At 36.7% G+C, this 22,230-nt stretch overlaps 1 protein-coding gene across 1 annotated transcript in view; it reads right to left on the bottom strand.

Annotated features, from left to right (window-relative positions):
- Positions 1-22,230, bottom strand: part of LOC126470789 (glutamate receptor ionotropic, kainate 2-like) — a 373,922-nt gene that overhangs the window by 293,338 nt on the left and 58,354 nt on the right. Inside the window, exon 4 of the mRNA XM_050098799.1 lies at positions 10,671-10,823. Coding sequence (XP_049954756.1) covers positions 10,671-10,823 — 153 coding nt within the window. The remainder of the gene's footprint in view (positions 1-10,670; positions 10,824-22,230) is intronic.

The following is a 22,230-nucleotide window of genomic DNA, read 5'->3' as shown; positions in this document are numbered from 1 at the left end:
GATAATGATAATAGATTAAATAAAAAAACTGTAAAAGATCTTGCTAAAATGTGGTAAATAAAGAAATTAAAAAATATTCTAAGCTTAGTAAAAGAGAAATAGGCATCTAGACTGCGCAGAATTTTCAACAATTAATTATGTACCAAACTCAGTATATTTGTATAATTGAATGAAAGAAACTTTAAGAATTAGTTGTCACCAAAATTATTTCAGTACTTTGGATAATTATTCATAAAAACCATTGTATGATGGTATAGTAAATCTTCATCAGTTCTACGCCTGTAAACTCTTTTAATGAAAATTTGAGTTCTTGCAAAAATTCAACTTTTTTTAAAAATCTGAAGGGTGGTTATTCGTTACCTTTACCAGAAATTCGCTGTATGTAATTATAACGAAAGTCAGTGATCAGACAAACCGATGGTATCTTAGAACATAAAACTAATTTTCGAACTACTTTTTTGATAATAAAACTTAAAATAACATTTATGAAATATTTTATGTATATCGTAATATGTAAAATTCATTAATAACATATGATTCCATCAACTCAAATTTGAAATTCACGAAGATTTTGACTTTAAGCTACTTTTTGTTAACTTTTATTTGAATATTAAAATATTCTCTGTCTTCTTTAATGAAACAATAAAAATAATGTAAATTATATTCAATGTCAGAAATGATTAAATTATCGATAACACTGACCATTTATACACAAATTTTTTATTAACATGTTAAAAAATATATTAGTTTCATTTATCCAACTATTGTTTGAATTATCAAAACCCAACCATTTAATACTTACTGTGTCACCTTTCTTTTTCAAAACTTTTAACCCTTTAAACTGCTGGAAAATTCGTTTAAAGTAGTCCTTGTTTATAAAAATATCCTTTTATTTGGCCACCATTTAAATCTTTTAATTTATATGTGACTGGATTAGAATGATTGACTTCTTCAATTTCAAAAGTTTCTGTTGACCAATTAGCAGTGAATCCTTTTTCAAAAATTCCTCAAAATTTACTTATTCTCAATTTTTCACCAATTTTATATTTAGGTTCACTAGCTAACGATTTTGTTATGTAAACAGTTTTCAATAACATTTTTTCAGTTTCTCTATTCGCATCTTTTGGCGACATCTTTAATGTTGAATTTTTGTTTTAATATATTCATCAATTAATTTAGAAACTAAGACAGTCGAATTAAAAATTCCTTGAAGAATAAATTTCTTCCACACCTTTTCTTTCAAGATTCTATTAAATCTTTCAACAACAATGCTTTTAATTTACTAAAAGTTGAATAATGTTTACTGTTAAATTTTTTCATCAATTCTTTTGGATCTTTATCACAAAATTCTTCGACATTGTCTGTCTGTAAATTTTTTAGCACTCCAGCGAAGAAAACTTTCTTGAAAGAATCAACTATATTCTTACCTATATATCTCGAACTGGAAAAGCCCTAGCAAATTAAGAAAAAAACATTTATAAGAGTTAATATACATTCATATCTTTTACTAATTTTTTAAATTCCTTTCAACTTACCTAAATCCATTTTGACTGACTCAGATCGCTATAAGTCATCTATTCCAAAAGGAATTACATTTTTTCTTTTAAAATTTTTTCCTTTTGGTTCATGCAATTCATAAATATTTTGTTCACGAATACTTAACCCATTACCTAAACCACCTATACATACCACCTATACATACTGCAGAAATAGCTTCAATTCTTTGTCTTTCATTTTTAGTTGTTAATCTATCAGGATTATGTGATTCAGTAAACTTTTTCCACTCAAAGCAGTAAATATGATTATCATTCTTCATTGATATAGAATACAAAAAGATTTATTTCACCAAACAATGATCTTTACATTGAGTGGAACAGTTAACAGAATCTTTTAATATTACAGTTAGAAAATATGATTTGCACACTATTTTTTATTGATTGGATGTTATGAGTTATTTTGGTCAAGAACGCTCTTCCAAATATCTACATTATTAAATATTAAAACTCTGTTTATGTTTTCACCTTCAACAACAACCTTTTTAAGAATGAAATTATATTCATCGAAATTTGCTTTTTTTGCTTGCCTCAAGTCATAAAAGTAAATTCAATAATTTGGTTATCATATACCATATGAGGACGATTTCTTTTAGGTATGGAGTTAAATGCATTTCCGAAATATTTCCTTCAATTTCCTTTTTTGTAAACTTTTTACTTAGTTCTTGTTATGTACTATAATTATTGAGATGTGTTAGAATATTTGTGTATTCAGATTTTGTAACAAGATTTGATAACTCATTCTGTAAATATTGTTTGTGCAGTACATCTTACACATCTATTGGATCATTTATATTCACAATTCTTCTAACTTTGAAACCAATATAGAGTCTAGTTACTTTAAAAATGCCATTTCATTATCTCTGAAATTGTTTAATTACATTAATTACTTTTGAGTCTACTGATGATTGAATATATCTGATTCTTAAAATCAACTTACTATTAATTTTTGATTGAAAAAATAATATTTTTCCTAAATCGTTATTGAGTTTAGAATAAAACTTACTTCCAAAAATGGCCATTAATGAAATCTAAATTTCATTAAACTTATAATTCATACATAATAGTTTAAGAACAAATAGACACAAATGATTACAAATTACAGCATTGTAGTTTTGTATTCTCTTGATATTGTACAATAGATAATTTTTTCCTAAACATTTAACTAGTTGTTTAGGAAATATGTCATCTATATGAATGAAAAACAAATTTTATATCTTTATTTTTATAATAAAATATCCAATGTGTGCCAACATGATCAGATCCATCTAAAGTAACTATTCCAAATTATAAATTTTTTGGTTCATTCAGTAATTCATCAATCATAAAAAAGCGACGATAATGTTTAATTTTTTATTGTGTAACTAATTCTTCTATAAAATTATATAAAGAATTATTAAATTTTTTAATTAATTTCTTAAAATTTCTGCACTTCCTTTCTTTCCCATTGCTAAATTACGTCCTTTTTGTTTGTCTAATTCTTTATTACCTTTTTTCTTATTTATAACTGCATTTGCAATTGCTGTGGAACCACCAGCACATGAACCAAGTGGAGTTAAATATGGTAAAGCTGTAAAGAAATGGAAGAAATCATCCTTCATGTTGTGTTATTTCTTTACCTTCTTTCTTTTTTGTTAGATATTCAACAACTTTTTTCCCAGCACGAAATGTAACAAGAAAATATTTACTAGATTTTTCTCTACCTTCCTTTTTTGAGCATCAGTTAAAAATGGTTCAATACTATTTCGTAATTCATAATTGAGTTTAAGTGATATTGGTTTAATTTTGCCACTAGATAGCACAGCACTATCAATTGTTAAGTTATTCATTTATATGGATTAAAAATTAATAACGAATTTTATATAATCCTCAGTTATTAATACCAAACCCTAATTTTCGTTTTCCACACATTATTCCTCTAACTGTACTTGAAGCTATTTTTTCTCCTAATGAAGCATCTGAAGCAAGCATTCTTTCTTTTCCAAGTAACTGAAGTTCTTTATCAGCTTCATGGCTTTTTTTGAATCTTTATTATCTCTATAATCTAATGGATTAATTCTGTGATCTCCTTCAGCTAATCTTTTTTTTTTTTTTAATTTGGTTCCTGGACCACAAAATCGATATCCTGGAAGATGTAGTTCAAATGGTAATTTATTAAGAAAATTATTAACTAATCCATTTCTTTACTTTCACATTTTCAAATGGTATGTGGTAAATTATTCCAAAATCTGATTAAATAAGGAATCCTTTCAGATGATTAATAATAAAATCACTAAATTTGTTTGTTAACATTTGAGTTTATTCCAACTTTTTTGGTATGATAATTTTTTTTCCAGCTAAGTCTTCTCCATGTATCACTGCTAATCTGCCAGTTAATTGACAAACATCATCCACCCAAACATATTGCACTGGTTTTTCTGCATATTTTTTTTATTAACATTCACAACTTTTCAAATGACTCCATCAAGATTTCTTTATGAAAAGACTACAAAAATATTCTATAGCAACTGCTCTTGTCAAATCATTAAATTTATTTCCTTTACTTGATTGTATTTTACCTGCATTACTTTCATTATATACAGCATCTGCATCAAATTCTATAACTAAATCATCCATAGTTATTTGTTTTTTAATTAAAAGATTCATTAATCCATCTGTTCCTTCATATTCTTTTTCACCATTTTTTAATTTGTCATCATTGAAATATATTGTTAATTTATTACTAGATTTATACAGACCAGCAGGTTCTAATCCAAAAACATTTTCTTCACTCTGATATGGTCTAACATTCTTTCACTTATATGTATTTTTAAACATCTTTTTCTTTTATTTTGTTCTTTCTTTTCACAATTCTGTAAGAAAATATTTAATTCTGATTCCGTTAGTGTGTAATCTATTTTATCACTACCATATTGCTTAATTGATAGAATATCATTAAATTCTTCTAAATAACGTCGATTAGAAGGAACAATTTGTTTTTCAACTTCTCCATTTGCTTGAATTGCTTTTATAACTTTTTCTCCTAATCCTTCAGTCCCTTAGTTAACTTTTTCGATTGTATCAATAACTGGTTGATCTTCATTTTTAAATTTTGCCTATTCTGTTCTTGGTTGCTTTTTCTGTTTCTTAAACAACTTCTTTAAATTGTGTCTTTAGTCTTCTATTTTGTCTGGCTTTTTTAAAAACATCTTGATCGTGTTTTGCAAACATATATTTATGTTAATGATTTTTATTTTATGTTCATCGTTTAAATTATGCATTTTCATGGCCAACGTTTTAATGTTCAACGTTTTTCCGAGTTTAACGTCTGTACATTCAACATTTAAAAATCTTTTGATCTTCTCTCTATATTTACCATCAATAATGTTTCTTGTCAAATCTATTGTAATAAAACCAAATGTATCTTTATTCCAGCATTTACTACATATTTCTTTGAATTCATCAGAGTTTAAATACCCATGAACAAATTCATGATAAATATGATTTAAAATTGTATCTTCTTTTCTAAAAACATTTAAGAAATTAAAATTATCACAAACTAGTATTTTTGGTGTTTTTCTATGTGTTTGACTTAAATAAAGACAATCTGTACCTTTATGTCTTTCTCTAGTAAAATATTTGCTAACTATATCTTGGTTTTCGAGAATGAAGTCATCACAAACTGAATTATCTTCATATTTATGTAACAGAATTATCTCATCATCATTTTTAATAGAATTGGAAATTTTTTCATTAATATTATCCTTAAATATTCACATCTTTTTATAAATTCTTGATATGTTGGTTGATCTAAACTTCTATATTAAGTGTACAACTGATTATTTTTCTTCCAGTTTGATGATCCTGTAACTATAATATAATTATCAGTCATTTTTCCCCAACCACTCTGTCCTATGATCGCACATCGAATAGAATTTGGTAAAAGTTTACCATGTTTATTTTTTAATTTATTCTTGGGAATGCTTATTTTTCCCAATCTGACATTTATTTACATAATTTTTACTAATATAAGTGAGTGGACTATTTCAATTGTGTAATAATTCGTCTCTTCTGAAAAACAGATTCGCTGTTCCAATAAGAGAAACTTATAAATGTGGATCACTTGTTGGTTTTTATTCAACTATTTTATCTCTGAATATTATATCAAAAATAAGAAACTGTATTGCACAGGACAAATGATAGATAATCACATTCAGTATAGTCAGAAAAATTTAGAAAAATCAATCCAATCGAAAAATCCAAATATTCATATACATTTTGAGTAGAATTATTATGGAACATGATGAAAAATTATACATGGAATATAAAAGAAGATAATATTGAGTTTGGTAGGATTTATTAATCAAATTATTAAGGCAAATAAAAACTTGTTACTGAAGATATTTCTAAAATAATTCCTTTGAATTAAGAAAAATAAACTTTAATATAGCTGATGTTAAATATAATGATCATTTTCATTGAGAAACTAATTTAATTGCTTCATTTACACCGAATACTGATTGAGAAACTAATACAATTGCTTCATTTACACCTACTGCTGAATTGGTGGTCTAATAATTTATGAATCAATTGATCCTACAAATATTCCAATTTTTTATACTATTCAGAATTTAGGATACTATAACTGATGAAAATGATAATTTAATCTCCTTAAATATGTAACAGTTGTTTTAGAAATGAATTAATAAGTTTTTACTTTAATAAATCATGAACAATATCGAGGGTTATCAATTTTATTCATTTTCTGCTAATGTGAAAACAAAATATAAGTTGAATCTTCCTAACAGGGAACAGAATTTAATATTAATAATAGTGATGCTAGGATTCATTCTAACTGTTCTCAATTTTATATGGCTTTTGACGTTATTCACACAGATGGAACAGAATTTCAGTTTATGATGGTAATCGAATATTAAACTAATTTATAATTATGTTTTAGAATAATTTAATGTTTTTACAATCAGAAATGGAAACTATATTATCTAGAATAAAACATCCATTTATTTATTTCTCAACTCTTTTCGATCAACTTCATCTTTATTGAATGAATTAAATATGGAAGGACATATTCATAACAATGGTAAAATTAAAACCAACAAAATTCAAGTAATTTATTCATTAGAATTATTTGGTGAGTTTTTTTAAAGATCATCAAGAAATTATGTGGGAGGGAGGTTTAACTGTAATTTTCACCTGGAGTTCAAGAAAAGATCAGCAAGATTCTATTCTTCATTGGCCTGTTGATGATAATAATAATGATACTATTCTTAAATAATGTAAAATTGTTGTAAAAAGTATGGAAACCTGTGTTCCTATTACTAAATATGAACCAGAATATTCACTTGAACTACACCAAGAAAGAGAGAAAACTCCAAAAACTCCTATTTCTTTCTTTGAACTACAAACAACTACATTTGCTGGATTAAATGGAAAGAAAATTGTAGAACTACAAAACACCAATTATTATAATTGTGCCAAATTTGATATGCCCTACTTTATTTTTGTTGTTTTCCAATTAACTGTAACAATAATCAGTTAAATGATCTTCTGAATTCGATCATGTTAAATTACAAAATATCTATTTTAAAAATGGAATAAATGAAATTTTGCCTCAAGAATTATAGAATCTTTATCCACCAAATAACTTCTTAAAAGCTTATGATACTTTTAGGGATTTTAAGAGAATAACCCAATTACAAAATGTAAATGCAAGTGCATTGCATTTTATTCAGAGTTGCACTATCTATGTAATAAATATGTTTAGAAGAATAAATTTTGTAGCTTCTCAAAAATCAACAATGAAATTATATGCATTCCTTAATGAGAATATAGCTAATGATTCAATTGCATATGTTGTTACGTATGGCGAGAAGAATTTAACTCATAATTCTCAACACAGAACGCTTACTGAAAATTTTTAATTAATTAAATCAGTAACAAATTAGAAAAAATTATAGAAATTTTAACTTCATGCTTTCTTTGCTTATGAAATATTTTCATGGATCTAGGGAAGATAAAAATTGAAAACTTAAGACTTCTATAGATTAAAAAGTTAAATCTTAAAATTTGTTCTACATAAATAAAACCAAAAGAAAATGGACAAAATTTATAGAGTTGAAACTCTAGTAAGAGACCTTAACAGTAATAGTAATGGTTGAGCAGAAGTGTTGACTGAATTATGAGAGCTGAAGAAACATAATTCTTACAATGTTTCATAAGCTGAACTTTTATCATCTAAATATGGTGAAAAAGTTTTATTACTTTTAGATGACAAATTTAAAATTGTTCTTCCAGATTGCTATTTTAAAATCTTTTCAGAAGATGAAGATAAATTAGAAAAAATTGTTGGATTAAATTTTTTTATTGACATAGAAAACAAAATAAAGGTAATTTGATTCACATAACTGAATTTGAATAAATTTTAGATTTTTTAATTTAATGTATGAGTATTAAATTTTAAATGATAATTTCCTTTTATGGATATAGATAAATTTTGGGGGGGGGGGGGGAGACTGCAAAATTAGAATATTGTTTGCGTCTTGGAAATTTTAATCCAATATGCTCTTTGCATCAGAACTCTCATCTGGGTACTACTCCTGTACACAATCTTTATCCTTATACATCCATCTTTCCATCTAGATTTTTCCACTTTTCTCAGTATTCTTAGCTGGTTCTGTCTCTCTAAATTACCTTTCGCAAGTACTTTCTAGGTCATTATCAATATTGCTGTTATTGTCATTATTATTTTCATTATTACTATTATTATTATTATTATTATTATCTTTAATATTACCACTATTAGTGGCATTAGCTGCAGTAGAGCAAGAACTGCCACTATTAACTTTATTAGTTCACATCAGTAATATCTACTCCCAATTTCTCCTCAGATGTTCAGATGATTTTAATACTATGTGTGGTATTAAAATTTTAATTTCTTAGGAAACTTTGATGTAAAAAAGGCACTGTAGGTGTGAAACACTGGTCCGATGTAAGAGAGAGCCTGATGGTCCTAATCAGATCAGGTTAAATAAATAAATGGCTCCACATAAGCCCTAATTTGTTATATTTTCTTCGTGGCCCTTATGTAATATGTGTGTTGGCACCAGTAGTCATTCTACAGTCACTTGCAAATGCTGATTCTGTAAATTTTCTCAACGATCTTTTACAAAAAGAAGATCATCTTCGTTCAAGTAATTTCCATTGGAGAAAAAAGCCATATGCTCTTTGCTAGAACCTGCTACCTAAGTGTGTGTGTAGTGCCCCCCCCCCCCCACCTATGAAGGAGAGTCCCAAAATTCTCCATACAATAATGCATACTTACCAAATAAAAAATTATTGTTACTCATCCACTTGCAATATTTGGTAAGGATCTGTGAAACTCATACAGTCTTGATATTACTTGCAACTGTGGATGGATTACAGGACTGGAAAATTTGTTTATTATCATTTAATAAATGTGTCTGTAATTCTTTATACATGCGTGGTTTTAAATGTGGCTTGTTTGTGTCATCATATTTCAAGTGACAAATTGTATGCTCAAACTACTCCAGTTGTTTATTTTTATTAATTTTATAATATATTGCAATTCCAAATAATAGTAAAAATTACAATAAGAATCCTAGCCTCATGCTTGAAATTACATTGAACTCATCTAGCAGACACAATTCCTCTTATGTATTTCCATTTTTGTGTAATGTTTGTATGTTCTGTAATGTAATTTCATTGAAAATATATATTATCTCTCATTCATTTAATCCATCTTATCTACCACTGTGTTGTCTCCACCCCGTTAAATCAGTGCATACACACTGCCTCAGGAATACCCGCGTCTTGAGGCTGAGCCATCAACACTACCTGAATTCCTCGCAAGCTTCATCTGGCTTTCTAGTCACGGCTAGCTGGATGAGTCACCACATACTTAACGCTCCCTCATGCCACAAGCTAGCTTCTCGTGCTGTCACTAACATTATTGCACCACAACCTCATCATTTGTGTTTGATGTATTATGTGATGGCAATGACATCTTCCAGAATGATAACTGTCCATGTCACAAGGTGAGAATCCTACTACAGTGGTTTAGGAAAGATGATACTGAAGTCAAGTTGATACCTTGGCATCTGGGAGGCTACTGCACGCCAGCTCTGCATACACAAACCATAGGCCCATTAATTTACAAGAACTGAGTGACGTGTGCAACGATATGTGGTACCACACACCTCTGGATGCGACCAAGGACTTCTCGAATCGATGCCCCTCTTTATCACTGTTGTACTGCATTGAAAAGATGGACCAACACGCTATTAAGCAGATGGTCATAATGTTTTGGGTAGTCACTTCATATTAGAGATAAAAAGTATATTCATACTGCATGCTTTGGTGCGAAACTCCGAAAGGGAGGTTCAGCGGCCTAACTGGAGACATTTTCGTTCGCTTCGCGCACAATAGCAGATTTCCTTGTTGAAATTTGAGAGTTGTCTGTTTTAAGTGTATCTGAAAAGTGTATGTAACTATAATGGACCTGTAGGTAGTGTAGTGTCAGGTTTGTATTGAATGGTGGTGAGAAAAGGGGGATGTTGAAACCCAATTCCAGCACATGCCTACTCTTATCGAATAGCTCTCAGGAGAAATAGGATTTTGGTGCAAAGTCTTGTGATCAGGAATTCTGCTTCACTGCCACACCTTTCATCTGCGCCAGATGGACGTTTCACGTAAGTTGCATTCCAACATAAATATATAGTGCAACCATTTTTGTTACACATTTGTGAATTCTAAATTACTTTTTACCCTAGGACAATGCACAGGAAACCAGTGTATAACCTGTATTGATGAAAGCATGAAACAAATGTCGTGATGACTTGTAAAAAATTCGAAACCGGTATCGGCACTTTTTGAATAAAATAATGTAAAACCAATTTATGGTTGGTTGCTGTTCACCATCAACAAAGTATTATAGTTTATCTATGTCTTATTGGGGGAATTTAAGTACACAATCAAATGACTTCCAAGTGATCCAAGCACGCTACTATATGTGGCAGAGCGTTAATCATAATCTTCTGGCTATACAATTCATTAATGATGTATTTGGGAACAGACGTCTTTAGCTTCATTGGGTCTTACCTTCAACATAAAATCACGGACGCTGATGCCGTGGTCCCACACGAGGCTGTCATTGCAGAAGAGACTCTCGTCGGCCACTGGTACAGCTGTCTCTCGCTTGAACAACGCATTTGCATAAACATGCACTGCGTCGTACGCCAACGCTGTTTCCACCTGTAAAATAACAGATAATTGCGTCTCAATGTCTCAGTTGGTAAAGATGGTGACAATCTTACTAATCATAAAAAATCCACACTTTTTCTCGTTCCTATTTCTCAGAGACTTTATCAATTTAACATTGCTGTTACCTGTAGTATTTTTTTATATAAATATATTTTTTCTCGTGATTTCATATCTCTCAGTGTTACACAGGTGTCGAATAAACGGGCATGTTTAAAAAAAAGCGTTAAAACACATTAGTAATAGACGGATCTTCATTAGAATTTAGCGTCTCATGAAGAATTCTGAAGCAGTGAAAGAATTTAACCAGTACCTTACATTTATGAGAATAATTCCATAGAAAATGAGCTACGAGAGTCGTTCAATACGTAATGCAGCCCATTTTGTATTCTGCGCCAGTTTCTGTTGAAAAAATGCGAATTTTTTTATAGAACGTCGTCGAATATTCCCCTTTAGCCCCTATAATTACACGAAGTTCCAGTAGGTGGCGGCACTACCCATAGCCTTCAAAATGACGGCTGTAACGGAGGTGCGTTCCAAGCAGAGAGCTGTCATTGATTTTCTTTTGGCGGTAAACCATACCATTACAGATATTCATAGGCGCTTGCACACCTGGTACTGAACAACAGCATGGTGAGTCATTGGGCGAGGCGTCTGTCATCATCACAACAAGGTTGCACAAACCTGTCCGATCTCCGGTGTGCTGGCCGACAGCATACAGCTGTGACTTCTGCGATGTTGGAACGTACGGACACTCTCATTCGAGGTGATGGACGTATCACAAACAAATACCTCGCTGGGCAAACGGACGTCTCTTGGTTGTCTTCAAAAAAATTGGTTAGACTATTCTTCCTTATCCACCCTGCAGGCCAGATCTCACATCTTCCGACTTCCACCTGTTTGGCCCAATGAAGGTTCAAATGGCTCTGAGCACTATGGGACTTCACATCTGAGGTCATCAGTCCACTAGAACTTAGAACTATTTAAACCTAACTAACCTAAGGGCATCACACACATCCATGCCCGAGGCAGGATTCGAAACTGCGACCGTAGAGGTCACGCGATTCCAGACTGAAGCGCCTAGAACCACTCGGCCACACCGGCTGGCCGCCCAATGAAAGCTGCACTCCATGTGAAGTGGTACATGGGTGACGGGGAGGATATTGATGCAGTAAGAAATTGGCTCCGACGATGACCAGTAGAGTGGTACCATGACGACATGGAGCCCCTCTCAGTAACGTGGCGCAAGGACGTTCCATTGAACGGAGATTATGCTGAAAAACAGGGTTTTGTAGCCAAAATATTGAGGAATAACATGGTATAATGGATCTTGAATAAAACCAATCTGCTTTCAGAAAGAAAAATGTGTTGCATTACTTATTGAACGCCCCTTATAACAAGCGTCTGGGTTAAAAACGAACAGTTGGTGCGCATTGTTCGAATTAGAGGTAGTTTTTAGACATATCAAAAAGCCTGCAGCAATGAAGTTAAGATAAATAGCCTAGCAGTTGGTGTAACTTACATTACGTATCCGTTGAACAGAGCTTTATACAAGTATGAGACTTAAATGTTATCAACTGATGTTTAAGGAATCCCGTTTCTTAGAATATTAGGATAGGTGAAATTTAAACTTTCGATTTGATCATAAATGCCTCCATTAAACTTTCCTGCCCCATGACTAAAGTAATCTGTTTTTGCATTATACAGCGTTAAACCGTCTCTTCAGTGTCATATCCCTTAACATGAAGTAGGTTACAAGTTTATCGAATACCTACATAAAGCAGAGAAAGCAGACTATACAAACAAGATTACTTCTTTCATCTTGAAACTAATCTCAACTTGGCGCGAAACAACTTATGCACCGCTTACGAAGCTACTGAAAACTATTAACGAAGCATACGGAAATCGAAGAAGTGATGTCACAATTGTCTGGGTACTCGTCGAAATGTGTATGTGGAAATATGTACTATGGCCGTTGGGATAGATATGACAGAACCAGGTCTCATCTTCTGCAATGATTGTTTGCAGAAAACGTGATCATTGGTCATAATTGTCAATAAAATCTCCAGCAGCAACTAACAGCTAATGAATCTGTCGAAAGATATCAAACGCTAAACGTTACTCAGAAATGGACTGCACTGTTACCTCAGGTTCTCTCCACGTGGAGTATGTAAAAGTCTTATGTTAATAGTGGTGTAAAAATCACCCACAGTAACTTACAAGCACAGAATCCAAAAATGAAACAGAGTCGTGTGGCTTGCTTTTCGCCTGATTAACGGTCAAACTAATGATCCACAGTCTCTAGCCCCTCTTCTGAGGCGTTTTTTTGCCACATATTGTCAATATCACCTCCGCTATGGGATTATGTATGTAAAAATACAAATTCACAGTGTGATTCATATTTCATGTTAAGCTGCAGTTGTTCTATGTCTGTATATATCTGTACCCACATCTGTACTCAGCAGGTCACCTTACGTTGTGCAGTGAAATGTACTTTGTGTACTCTCCCCCCCCCCCCCTTTATGTTGCAGTCGAAAATGGTCTGCGGAAAGAACAGTTGCTGGTAAGCCCCAGTCAGAAATGGAATCTCTCTAATTTTACCTTCGTCGTATTTTCGCAAGACATAAATAGGAGGAAGGTATTTTACCAATAAGGCACACCGTACTGTACGACACTTCAACATCTACATCTACATTCCTAGTCCGTAAATCACACTTAATTGCCTGACAGAGGATTCATTGAACCACCTTCACACTAATTCTCAATTCTTCCACTCTTGAACTGAGTGCGAAGAAAACAAGCACCTATATCTCCCCTCGCAAAGTTTGATTTCAATTATTTATTATGATAATCGTTTCTCCCTGTGTAGGTCGGCATAAACAAAATATTTTCGTATTCGGAGAAGGAACCTGCTGAATGAAACTTCGAGAGAAGATAACGCCGCACTGAGAAACGTCTTTGTATTAAAGATTCTCACCCCAAATTCTGTATCATGTCCGTGACACTCTCCCCACTGTTTCTCGATAATACTAAATATTCTGCCCTTCTTTAAACGTTCTCGATGTACTGCGTTAATCCTGTCCAGTAAGGATCCCATACCGCGCAGCAGACGGACAAGCGTAGTGTAGGCTGTCTCTTTAGTAGATCTGTAGCATCTTGTAAGTGTTCTGTTGATAAAACACACTCTTTGGTTCGCCTTCCCCGCAACATTTTCTGTGTGTTATTTCCAATTTAATTCGTTTTGGTACTTATGTGGATGACCTCACACTTTTCATTATTTAGGATCAGTTTCAAATTTCGCACCATACGGATAGCTAATCTAAATCGCTTTGCAATTGGTTTGGATCTTCTGATGATTTTACTAGACGATAAACGACAGCATCATCTGCAAACAACTTGAGACGGCTGCTCAGATCGTCTCCTAAATGGTTCAAATGGCTCTAAGCACTATGAGACTTAACATCTGAGGTTATCAGTCCCCTAGACTTAGAACTACTTAAACCTAACTAACTTAAGGACATCACACAGATCCATGCCCGAGGCAGGATTCGAACCTGTGACCGTAGCAGGAGCGCGGTTCCAGACTGAAACGCCTAGAACCGCTCGGCCACAGCAGCGGCTATCTCCTAAATAGTTTATATAAATCAGGAACAGCAGAAGGGCTGTAACATTACATTGGGGAACGCTATATATCACTTGTGTTTTACTCGATGACTTTCCGTCAGTTATTACGAACTGTGACCCCTCTGACAGGAAATCACGGATCCAATCGCAAAACTGAGACGATGTTCCATAATCACGCACTTCGATTACAAGCCACTTGTGAGGTACGGAGTCAAAAGCCTACTGGAAATATAGAAATACGGAAACAATTTGAAATCCCTGATCGCTAGCACTCGCAACTTTGTCTGAGTAATGAGCTAGTCGTGTTTCACATGAACGAGGTTTTCTAAATCCTTGTTGACTATCTGTTAATAAAATGACCTCTTTGAAGTAATTCATAATATTCGAGCACAACACATGTTCCAAAATCCTGTTGCATATCGAGGTTAATGATATGGGCCTGTAATTTAGTGGCTTACTCTTATTGCCTTCTTGAACAGTGGTGCAACTTTCCAGTCTTTGGGTACGGATCTTTCAAAATGGCTCTGAGCACTAAGGGACTTAACATCTGTGGTCATCAGTCCCCTAGAACTTAGAACTACTTAAACCTAACTAACCTAAAGACATCACACACATCCATGCCCGAGGCAGGATTCGAACCTGCGACCGTAGCAGTCGCGCGGTTCCGGACTGAGCGCCTGAACCGCTAGACCACCGCGGCCGGCACGGATCTTTCGAAGGGCGAGTGGTTGTATATGAGTGTTAAATATGGAGCTATTGCATAAGCATATTCTGAAAGGAACCTATCTGGTATACGGTCTGGGCCGGAAGACTTGCTTTTATTAAGTGATTTACGTTGCTTCAATACTCCGAGGATATCATCTTATTAGTTACTCATGTTGTCAGCTGCTCTTGAGTCGCATTATGGAGTATTCACTTCGTATTCTTTGGTGAAGGAATTTCGAAAGGCTGTGTTTAGTAACTCTGCTTTAGCAGCACTGTTATCGATAGTATTTGCATTGATATCGAACAGAGAAGGCACTGATTGTGTCCTGCCGCTAGGATAGCTTATGTACCAGCGAATGTCTTTGGATTTTCTACTAGGTCTCGAGGCAAAGTTTCGTTAACTATTATAAGCATCTCGCATTGAAGTTTGCCGCCGGCATCTGTGGCCGAGCGGTTCTAGGCGCTTCAGTCCGGAGCAGCGCTGCTGCTACGGTCTCAGCTTCGAATCCTGCCTCGGGCATGGATGTGTGTGATGTCCTTAGGTTAGTTAGGTTTAAATAGTTCTAAGTCTAGGGGACCGATGACCTTAGATGTTAAGTCCCATATTGCTCAGAGCCATTTGAACCGTTTTTGTAGTTCGCCCTAAATTTCGAGTTGCTGTAAAAGATCTGCAGTGTTGGGAATTTTGTGTTCGTTTAAATTTGGCATGGTTTCTTCGTTGTTTCTGCAACTGTGTTCTGACCTGTTTTGTATACCATGAGGGATCAGTTCCGTCTTTTGTTAATATCTTTGGTACAAATTGCTCTGTCGCTGTCGATACTACTTCTCTGACTAAAAGCCACATCTGGTCTACACTTACATTGTTAATTTGGAAGGAGTGGAGATTGTCTCTCAGGAAGGCTTTCCTGAATAAATGTATTTTTCGTTTATTTTTGGCGGATTTTGGAGTTAACGATATTCAGTCTCGCTGCGACAACGCTGTATTCACTAATTCCTGTACCCGTTTTGGTGCACGTTATCAGCTCAGAATTTTTTGGCAGTAGGTGGCCAAGTGTTTTTTCACAACTGTTTACTGTTCGTGTGGGCCAGTGAACTAATTGCACCAAATAATTATCAGAGATTGCGTTAGCACAATTTCGGATGGTATTTTATGCATACCTCCACATTTAAACATCAATTTTCACCAACATATTCAAGTCACCACCAACTATAATTGTATGAGTCGGATACTAGTTTTAAACTGGACTCAAGTTATCTTTGAACCTTTCAGAAATTGTATCATCTGAGTTGGGATGTCAGAATCCAATTATTATTTTATTTCTGTTGCCAGGAATGACTTCTAGCCATACTAACTCACAGAAATGTCTACTTTAATTTCGCTACAAGATAAACTACTTCTAACAGGAACAAATACGATACCGCTAACTGTATTGAGCCTATCCTTTCTGAACACTGTTAAGTCCTTCACAAAAATTTCTGCTGAATTTATCTCTGACGTTAGCCAGCTTTCAGTGCCTATAACGAGATGAGCATCAATGAGTTCTATTAGCGCTTCGAGCTCTGGAGCTCTCGTATTTTCCCAACACAGCTATGGCAGCTTACAATTTTTATATCGATGGTCCTAGATCTACGTTCTTCCTGTATTCGACCTTGCACCCTTTGAGACTGAAGCCCTGTTTGTGTTTCCTCTTGGCTCTCTAACCTAAACATCGCACAGTCCACGCCACAAGTGCCCTCTACCTGTGTAGCCGTCTCTTGCGTATGTTGGGCTCCTGACCTACCTAGCGCAATCCGAGAAGCCGTCACCTAATGGCGAAAATCGAGGAATCTGCAGCCTACATGGTCACAGAACGGTTTCAGCCTCTGATTCGGATCCTACACTTGGCTCCATAGTAGAGGTCCGCAATCGGTCATGTCGTCTATACTGCAAATGGGGAGCTCTGTTTTCATCTCTTGAGCGCGACTGGTAGCCTTTACTACTTCAGACACCCGCTAAAAGCCAGAGACAATCTCTTCCAGTCCAAAGCGACGTACATCAATGGTACCGACGTGAGCCACCACCTACAGCTGGCTGCATCCTGTGCTCTTCATGGTATCCGGAATTACTTCACTTGCTATGCACATGGAGTGCACACAGGCATCCTTCACCTTGTTGGTAATCATGTCCTAAGGAACCCTATAACGTACTTAGTCCTGGGGCTCCCAACTTCCGCCGGCTGCGGTGGTCGTGCGGTTCTAGGCACTACAGTCCGGAACCGCGGGACTGCTACGGTCGCAGGTTCGAATCCTGCCTCGGGCATGGATGTGTGCGATGTCTTTAGGTTAGTTAGGTTTAAGTATTTCTAAGTTCTAGGGGACTGATGACCTAAGATGTTAAGTCCCATAGTGCTCAGAGCCATTTGAACCATTTTTGAACCCAACTTCCAATAATCCCACCCCCTGTGACTGTCCATATTTTGCAGGTTAAGAGGTTTCCTCAGAAACAGGTCAAGCGACTGCATCTTGAGTGAGAGATATTAACCAGGGAGGCTTTACGTTTGGGCCCCGGGAAGTCTTTCGCAGTCTGCCACGCCCCTACGCGACCTCCCATTTGACCACAGGTGACGGGTCAGCCTCAGTGAGAGCAGTAACTGGGCTGGTCATCTGTGCGAAACGATCAGCCAACTCGTGGGTCGTGCTACACGTCCATTTGATCCCCACGGCCGCTCCGCAACAGTGATGCCCATCCACTGCAAAATGGCTCTGAGCACTATGCGACCTAACATCTGAGGTCATCAGTCGCCTAGAACTTAGAACTAATTAAAACTAACTAACCTAAGGACATCACACACGTCCATGCCCGAGGCAGGATTCGAACCTGCGACCGTAGCGGTCGCTCGGTTCCAGACTGTTGCGCCTAGAACCGCACGGCCACTCCGGCCGCACCATCCACTGCAATCTCAAATTGTGTAACCGAAGCCAACGCAGTCTAGAACTGAGACTGAAGCGTCTCCAAATCAGCTCTCGTCCTCACACAGCAATCACAGTCCCTATCCGTACTAAAGACCGTGGTAAACTACGCTACACAGACAAACGATTATCGACAACAACTGCAGAACTCTGCTGTAGATACTAACGAAAACGGAAGAACTGTGTTTAGTAAATTAGATTATCACGCAGAGATTCAAACACTAAACTACCAAGGGACACAGATGAGACTAAATAATTCATTCCTCGTTAGAAACTTCTAAAAGGTCACAAAAATGGTTACTTTTTGACACAATTGAAAACGCAAGAACTGTGTCTCGTAAATATTAATTTAAGACGCAGAAATAGAAAAAATAAGCTACCAAGTCACACAGATGGACCTTTATAATTCGCTCCCGGTTAGGAACTCTTAAAAATGTCCTAAAATCGATTACTTCCCTGCTGTTGCTGTTGCTCGGCCAGCGGCTGCCGCCTGACTGACCGGACTACTGCCTACGACTGACAACTAGTTTTCCATTCTCTTGCAGCACCTGCCACTGATTTTGGACGAGCATCTCTGTGATACTTCCTAAATGAACCTGTGAGTAACTCTTTTTGTTTCCTTGGACCATTTTTCGATTTTCGCTCTGAATACTATCTGCTACGGATCCCAGACTGACGAGCAATATTCAAGTATTGGTCGAATGAGAGTTCTGTAAGCTACCTCCTTCGTGGGTAAATAGGTTACACAAGGTATGTGTTCGGAGCCATGTGTTGAACTAATGAAAAGAAATTTCATCTGCAGCCAAGATCGTTGGGTAATAATTTTATTTCACGATGACCCGTTTCGACAGATGATTGCTGTCATCATCCGATCTTCGGAGTTCCTATCTTGATGCTGTCGATATACGAAGACACTTTTCACAGCTATGTCACTCCAGTGAATACAACTGGTGCTAAGCGTATTTTATATTCTTATTACTGACAAATCATGTAGTCTGTACTATATCTCAAACTGAACATTGGTCCGTAGTTCAACTGATGAAGTTACGTATTGTTTTTCCTTTAGTGTATCATTACAAGGTGTTTTGTGGCTGATTTCACATTCCACGGAAATAGTTAATGAATGTATTACTGCCCCGTGATACACGCATCTGATAGCTCTCGAATTAATTTCAGTACTACGTTTGCCCGCATCTCGTGGTCGTGCGGTAGCGTTCTCGCTTCCCACGCCCGGGTTCCCGGGTTCGATTCCCGGCGGGGTCAGGGATTTTCTCTGCCTCGTGATGGCTGTGTGTTGTGCGCTGTCCTTAGGTTAGTTAGGTTTAAGTAGTTCTAAGTTCTAGGGGACTTATGACCACAGCAGTTGAGTCCCATAGTGCTCAGAGCCATTTTTTTTAGTACTACGTTACCCAAGGTGTCTAACTGGCTGTTTTGCAAATGTTTGATCGCGAACGACAGCCGCGTTTGAGAAATAGTCGGTATCAGTAATGGCGTTGAATATGAAGATTATAATGCCAACAATGCAGTGTTTCATACATACAGTGAATCAGACGCAACTAGTCGTATCGATTCGTCACCCAGCAACATATGCTGTTCAGTTTCCGAGAATCTACGTAATTTCACTGGGATCAGGCCAATATGTAAACATACCAGTGAGATAGATATGTGTATTTTCAAAACACTGAATATCCTGACTGCGCCACTTGATCGAGACTGTTGTATGATCCCAGCTATCCTAAACAAATCGTTAGTAAGATAGATTGCGATGTCGTATCCGATAAAAGCTGTTTAAATGTCAGAACACTTCACAGCTACTGTTTTTCTCTTCTAATGTGAGCATTCGCAATAATTACATTTTGGAACGGATTTATTTACTACTATCTCTATAGTAACCGAATAGCACAAGGTTTAATTACACCATCTTGAAATAGTTCATACATACACCCAGGAACACTGAAGAGGGGAGAACGGTAAAAACGCTAAACTTCGGAGATAAGTTCAGTGCTGTCAGATATCCAAATGGTCCAATTTTGGTGCCAGTGCGCATGCCCACAGACCCTGCAGTGGCGTTGCAGTCGGACAGGGACCTATTTAAACGGTGCATAGTGGGCGAGTCATTCAAGTGACGATCACATCCCGATTCGAGGAGGACGTTAGTAGTTGTAGAATTCTAAATGGAAAATTTGGAAATTTGTGGTAAGATCTTATGGGACCAAACTGTTGAGGTCATCGGTTCCTAAGCTTACACACTACCTAATATAACTTAAGCTAAGGAGAACACACACACCCATGCCTCAGGGAGGACTCGAACCTCCGACGGGGGGAGCCGCACGAACCGTGAAGAAGGCGCCCCAGACCACACGGCTACACCCCATGGCGATTCTAATGGATGTCCACCACCATAGCCGAGTGGTCACCTCGGCAGAATGCCATGCAAGGGGACAGGGTTCTGTTCCCGGCCGGGTCGGAGGTTTTCCCCGCTCGGGGACTGGCTGGTGTGTTGTCTTAATCATCATCCCATTCTCATCGACATGCAAGTCGCCGAAGTGGCATCAACTGGAAGGACTTGCATCAGGCAACCTGTGTACACGACGGAAGGCGCTAGTGACATGCACATTTCACTTCCACGTGGAAGTGTTAGATGACATTTCTCACCGTTAAGCCAGTTTGAGAGGGGTCTACCTAGCGGCATGAAAACCGCAGGCTAGTCGACACGTCAAGTGGCTCGCAAGGTCGATCCTTCGAAGTGTTCCATGATACGATGTTGGGAGCAGTGGACACGAGATAGCACCCACGTGCGACGTACCTTATCTGGAGCGACGAGGAAGAAGAAGAAGCGAGGTGGTCGAAGAATCGTGCGGCAAGCGATCAGGGATCCTACAGTGGCTCGCATCACGATAAAAGTAGATGTACCGCCTCCAGTTTTTCCTCATACCATGCCTGAGGATGTGAATTTGCAACCTAGGCGCCCTTGTCGTGTGCTACCTTTAGCAGCGAGACATCGGCGACTCCGTCTACAGACGGCCGGTGTGGCCGAGCGGTTCTAGGCGCTTGAGTCTGGAACCGCGCGACCGCTACGGTCGCAGGCTCGAATCTTGTCTCAGGCATGGATGTGTATGATGTCCTTAGGTTAGTTAGGTTTAAGTAGTTCTAAGTTCTAGGGACTGATGACCTCAGATGTTAAGTCCCATAGTGCTCAGAGCCATTTGAACCATTTCTGAACTCCGTCTACAGTAGTGCCAAGCGAGAACGGCGTGTACTGCTACAGACTGGCAAAACATGTTGTTTAGTGACGAATCCCGATTCGTTTTGGGGAGAGATGATAACCACATACGGGTGTGGAGACAGCCTGGTAATCGATACAGTTCCACCTACGCTGTCGTGCGCCACACCGTCCGCACAGCTGGAGCCATAGCCTACGATAGCCGATCCCCTGTAATTGTGGTATGTGTAACCTTAACAGGCCAGGGTTATGTTGATGTCTTTCTTCAGCCAGATGTGGAAACTTTCATACATGGTGTACCAAGGGCACTTTTCCAGCAAGATAACACTCGTCCGCATACAGGTCGAGTTGGTTAAGACTTTCTACGTCATATTTCGAATCTTCTATGGCCGGCCGCTCCCTGTAATTGCCCCTACAGAGCATGTGTGGGACCAGCTCCAACGCCAGAAGCCGCCGTGCCACTCTGTACGTGATTTGGAGGTGGCTGTCGAAGAGTTGAGGGCCAGTCTGCTTCAGGACGATATCAGACGTCTGATCAACTCGATGCCGAACCGTGTTGCGGCATGTGTTGCAGCAAAAGGTGATCCAATGCGTTACTGATGTTGCACTGTACTTGTCTTGATTTTGGGACCAAGTGAATCTCTCATCTGTATCACTATGTCTAATAAATTTCATTTCGATCGATATTCCTCCCTTGTGCGCTATTTTCAACGTTCTTGAGTATATATTTGTAAATCTAAATGACATTTAATACTGATGTATACTCATAGAGCGCGTTCACTAGGTTTATCTGCTACTAAATTTCTGTGACGGGGAGTTTCTTGGTCTTTGATGATGTTCATTAATGCATTTAAAATAAATGAAGCTTGAAAACAAATTCTGTATCAGAAGGACTGCGGA

Source organism: Schistocerca serialis, chromosome 3 (assembly GCF_023864345.2).
Source record: "Schistocerca serialis cubense isolate TAMUIC-IGC-003099 chromosome 3, iqSchSeri2.2, whole genome shotgun sequence".
Taxonomy (NCBI): domain Eukaryota; kingdom Metazoa; phylum Arthropoda; class Insecta; order Orthoptera; family Acrididae; genus Schistocerca; species Schistocerca serialis.
The sequence above is the reverse complement of the archived record's forward strand: the minus strand, read 5'-3'. Positions and strand labels throughout refer to the sequence as shown.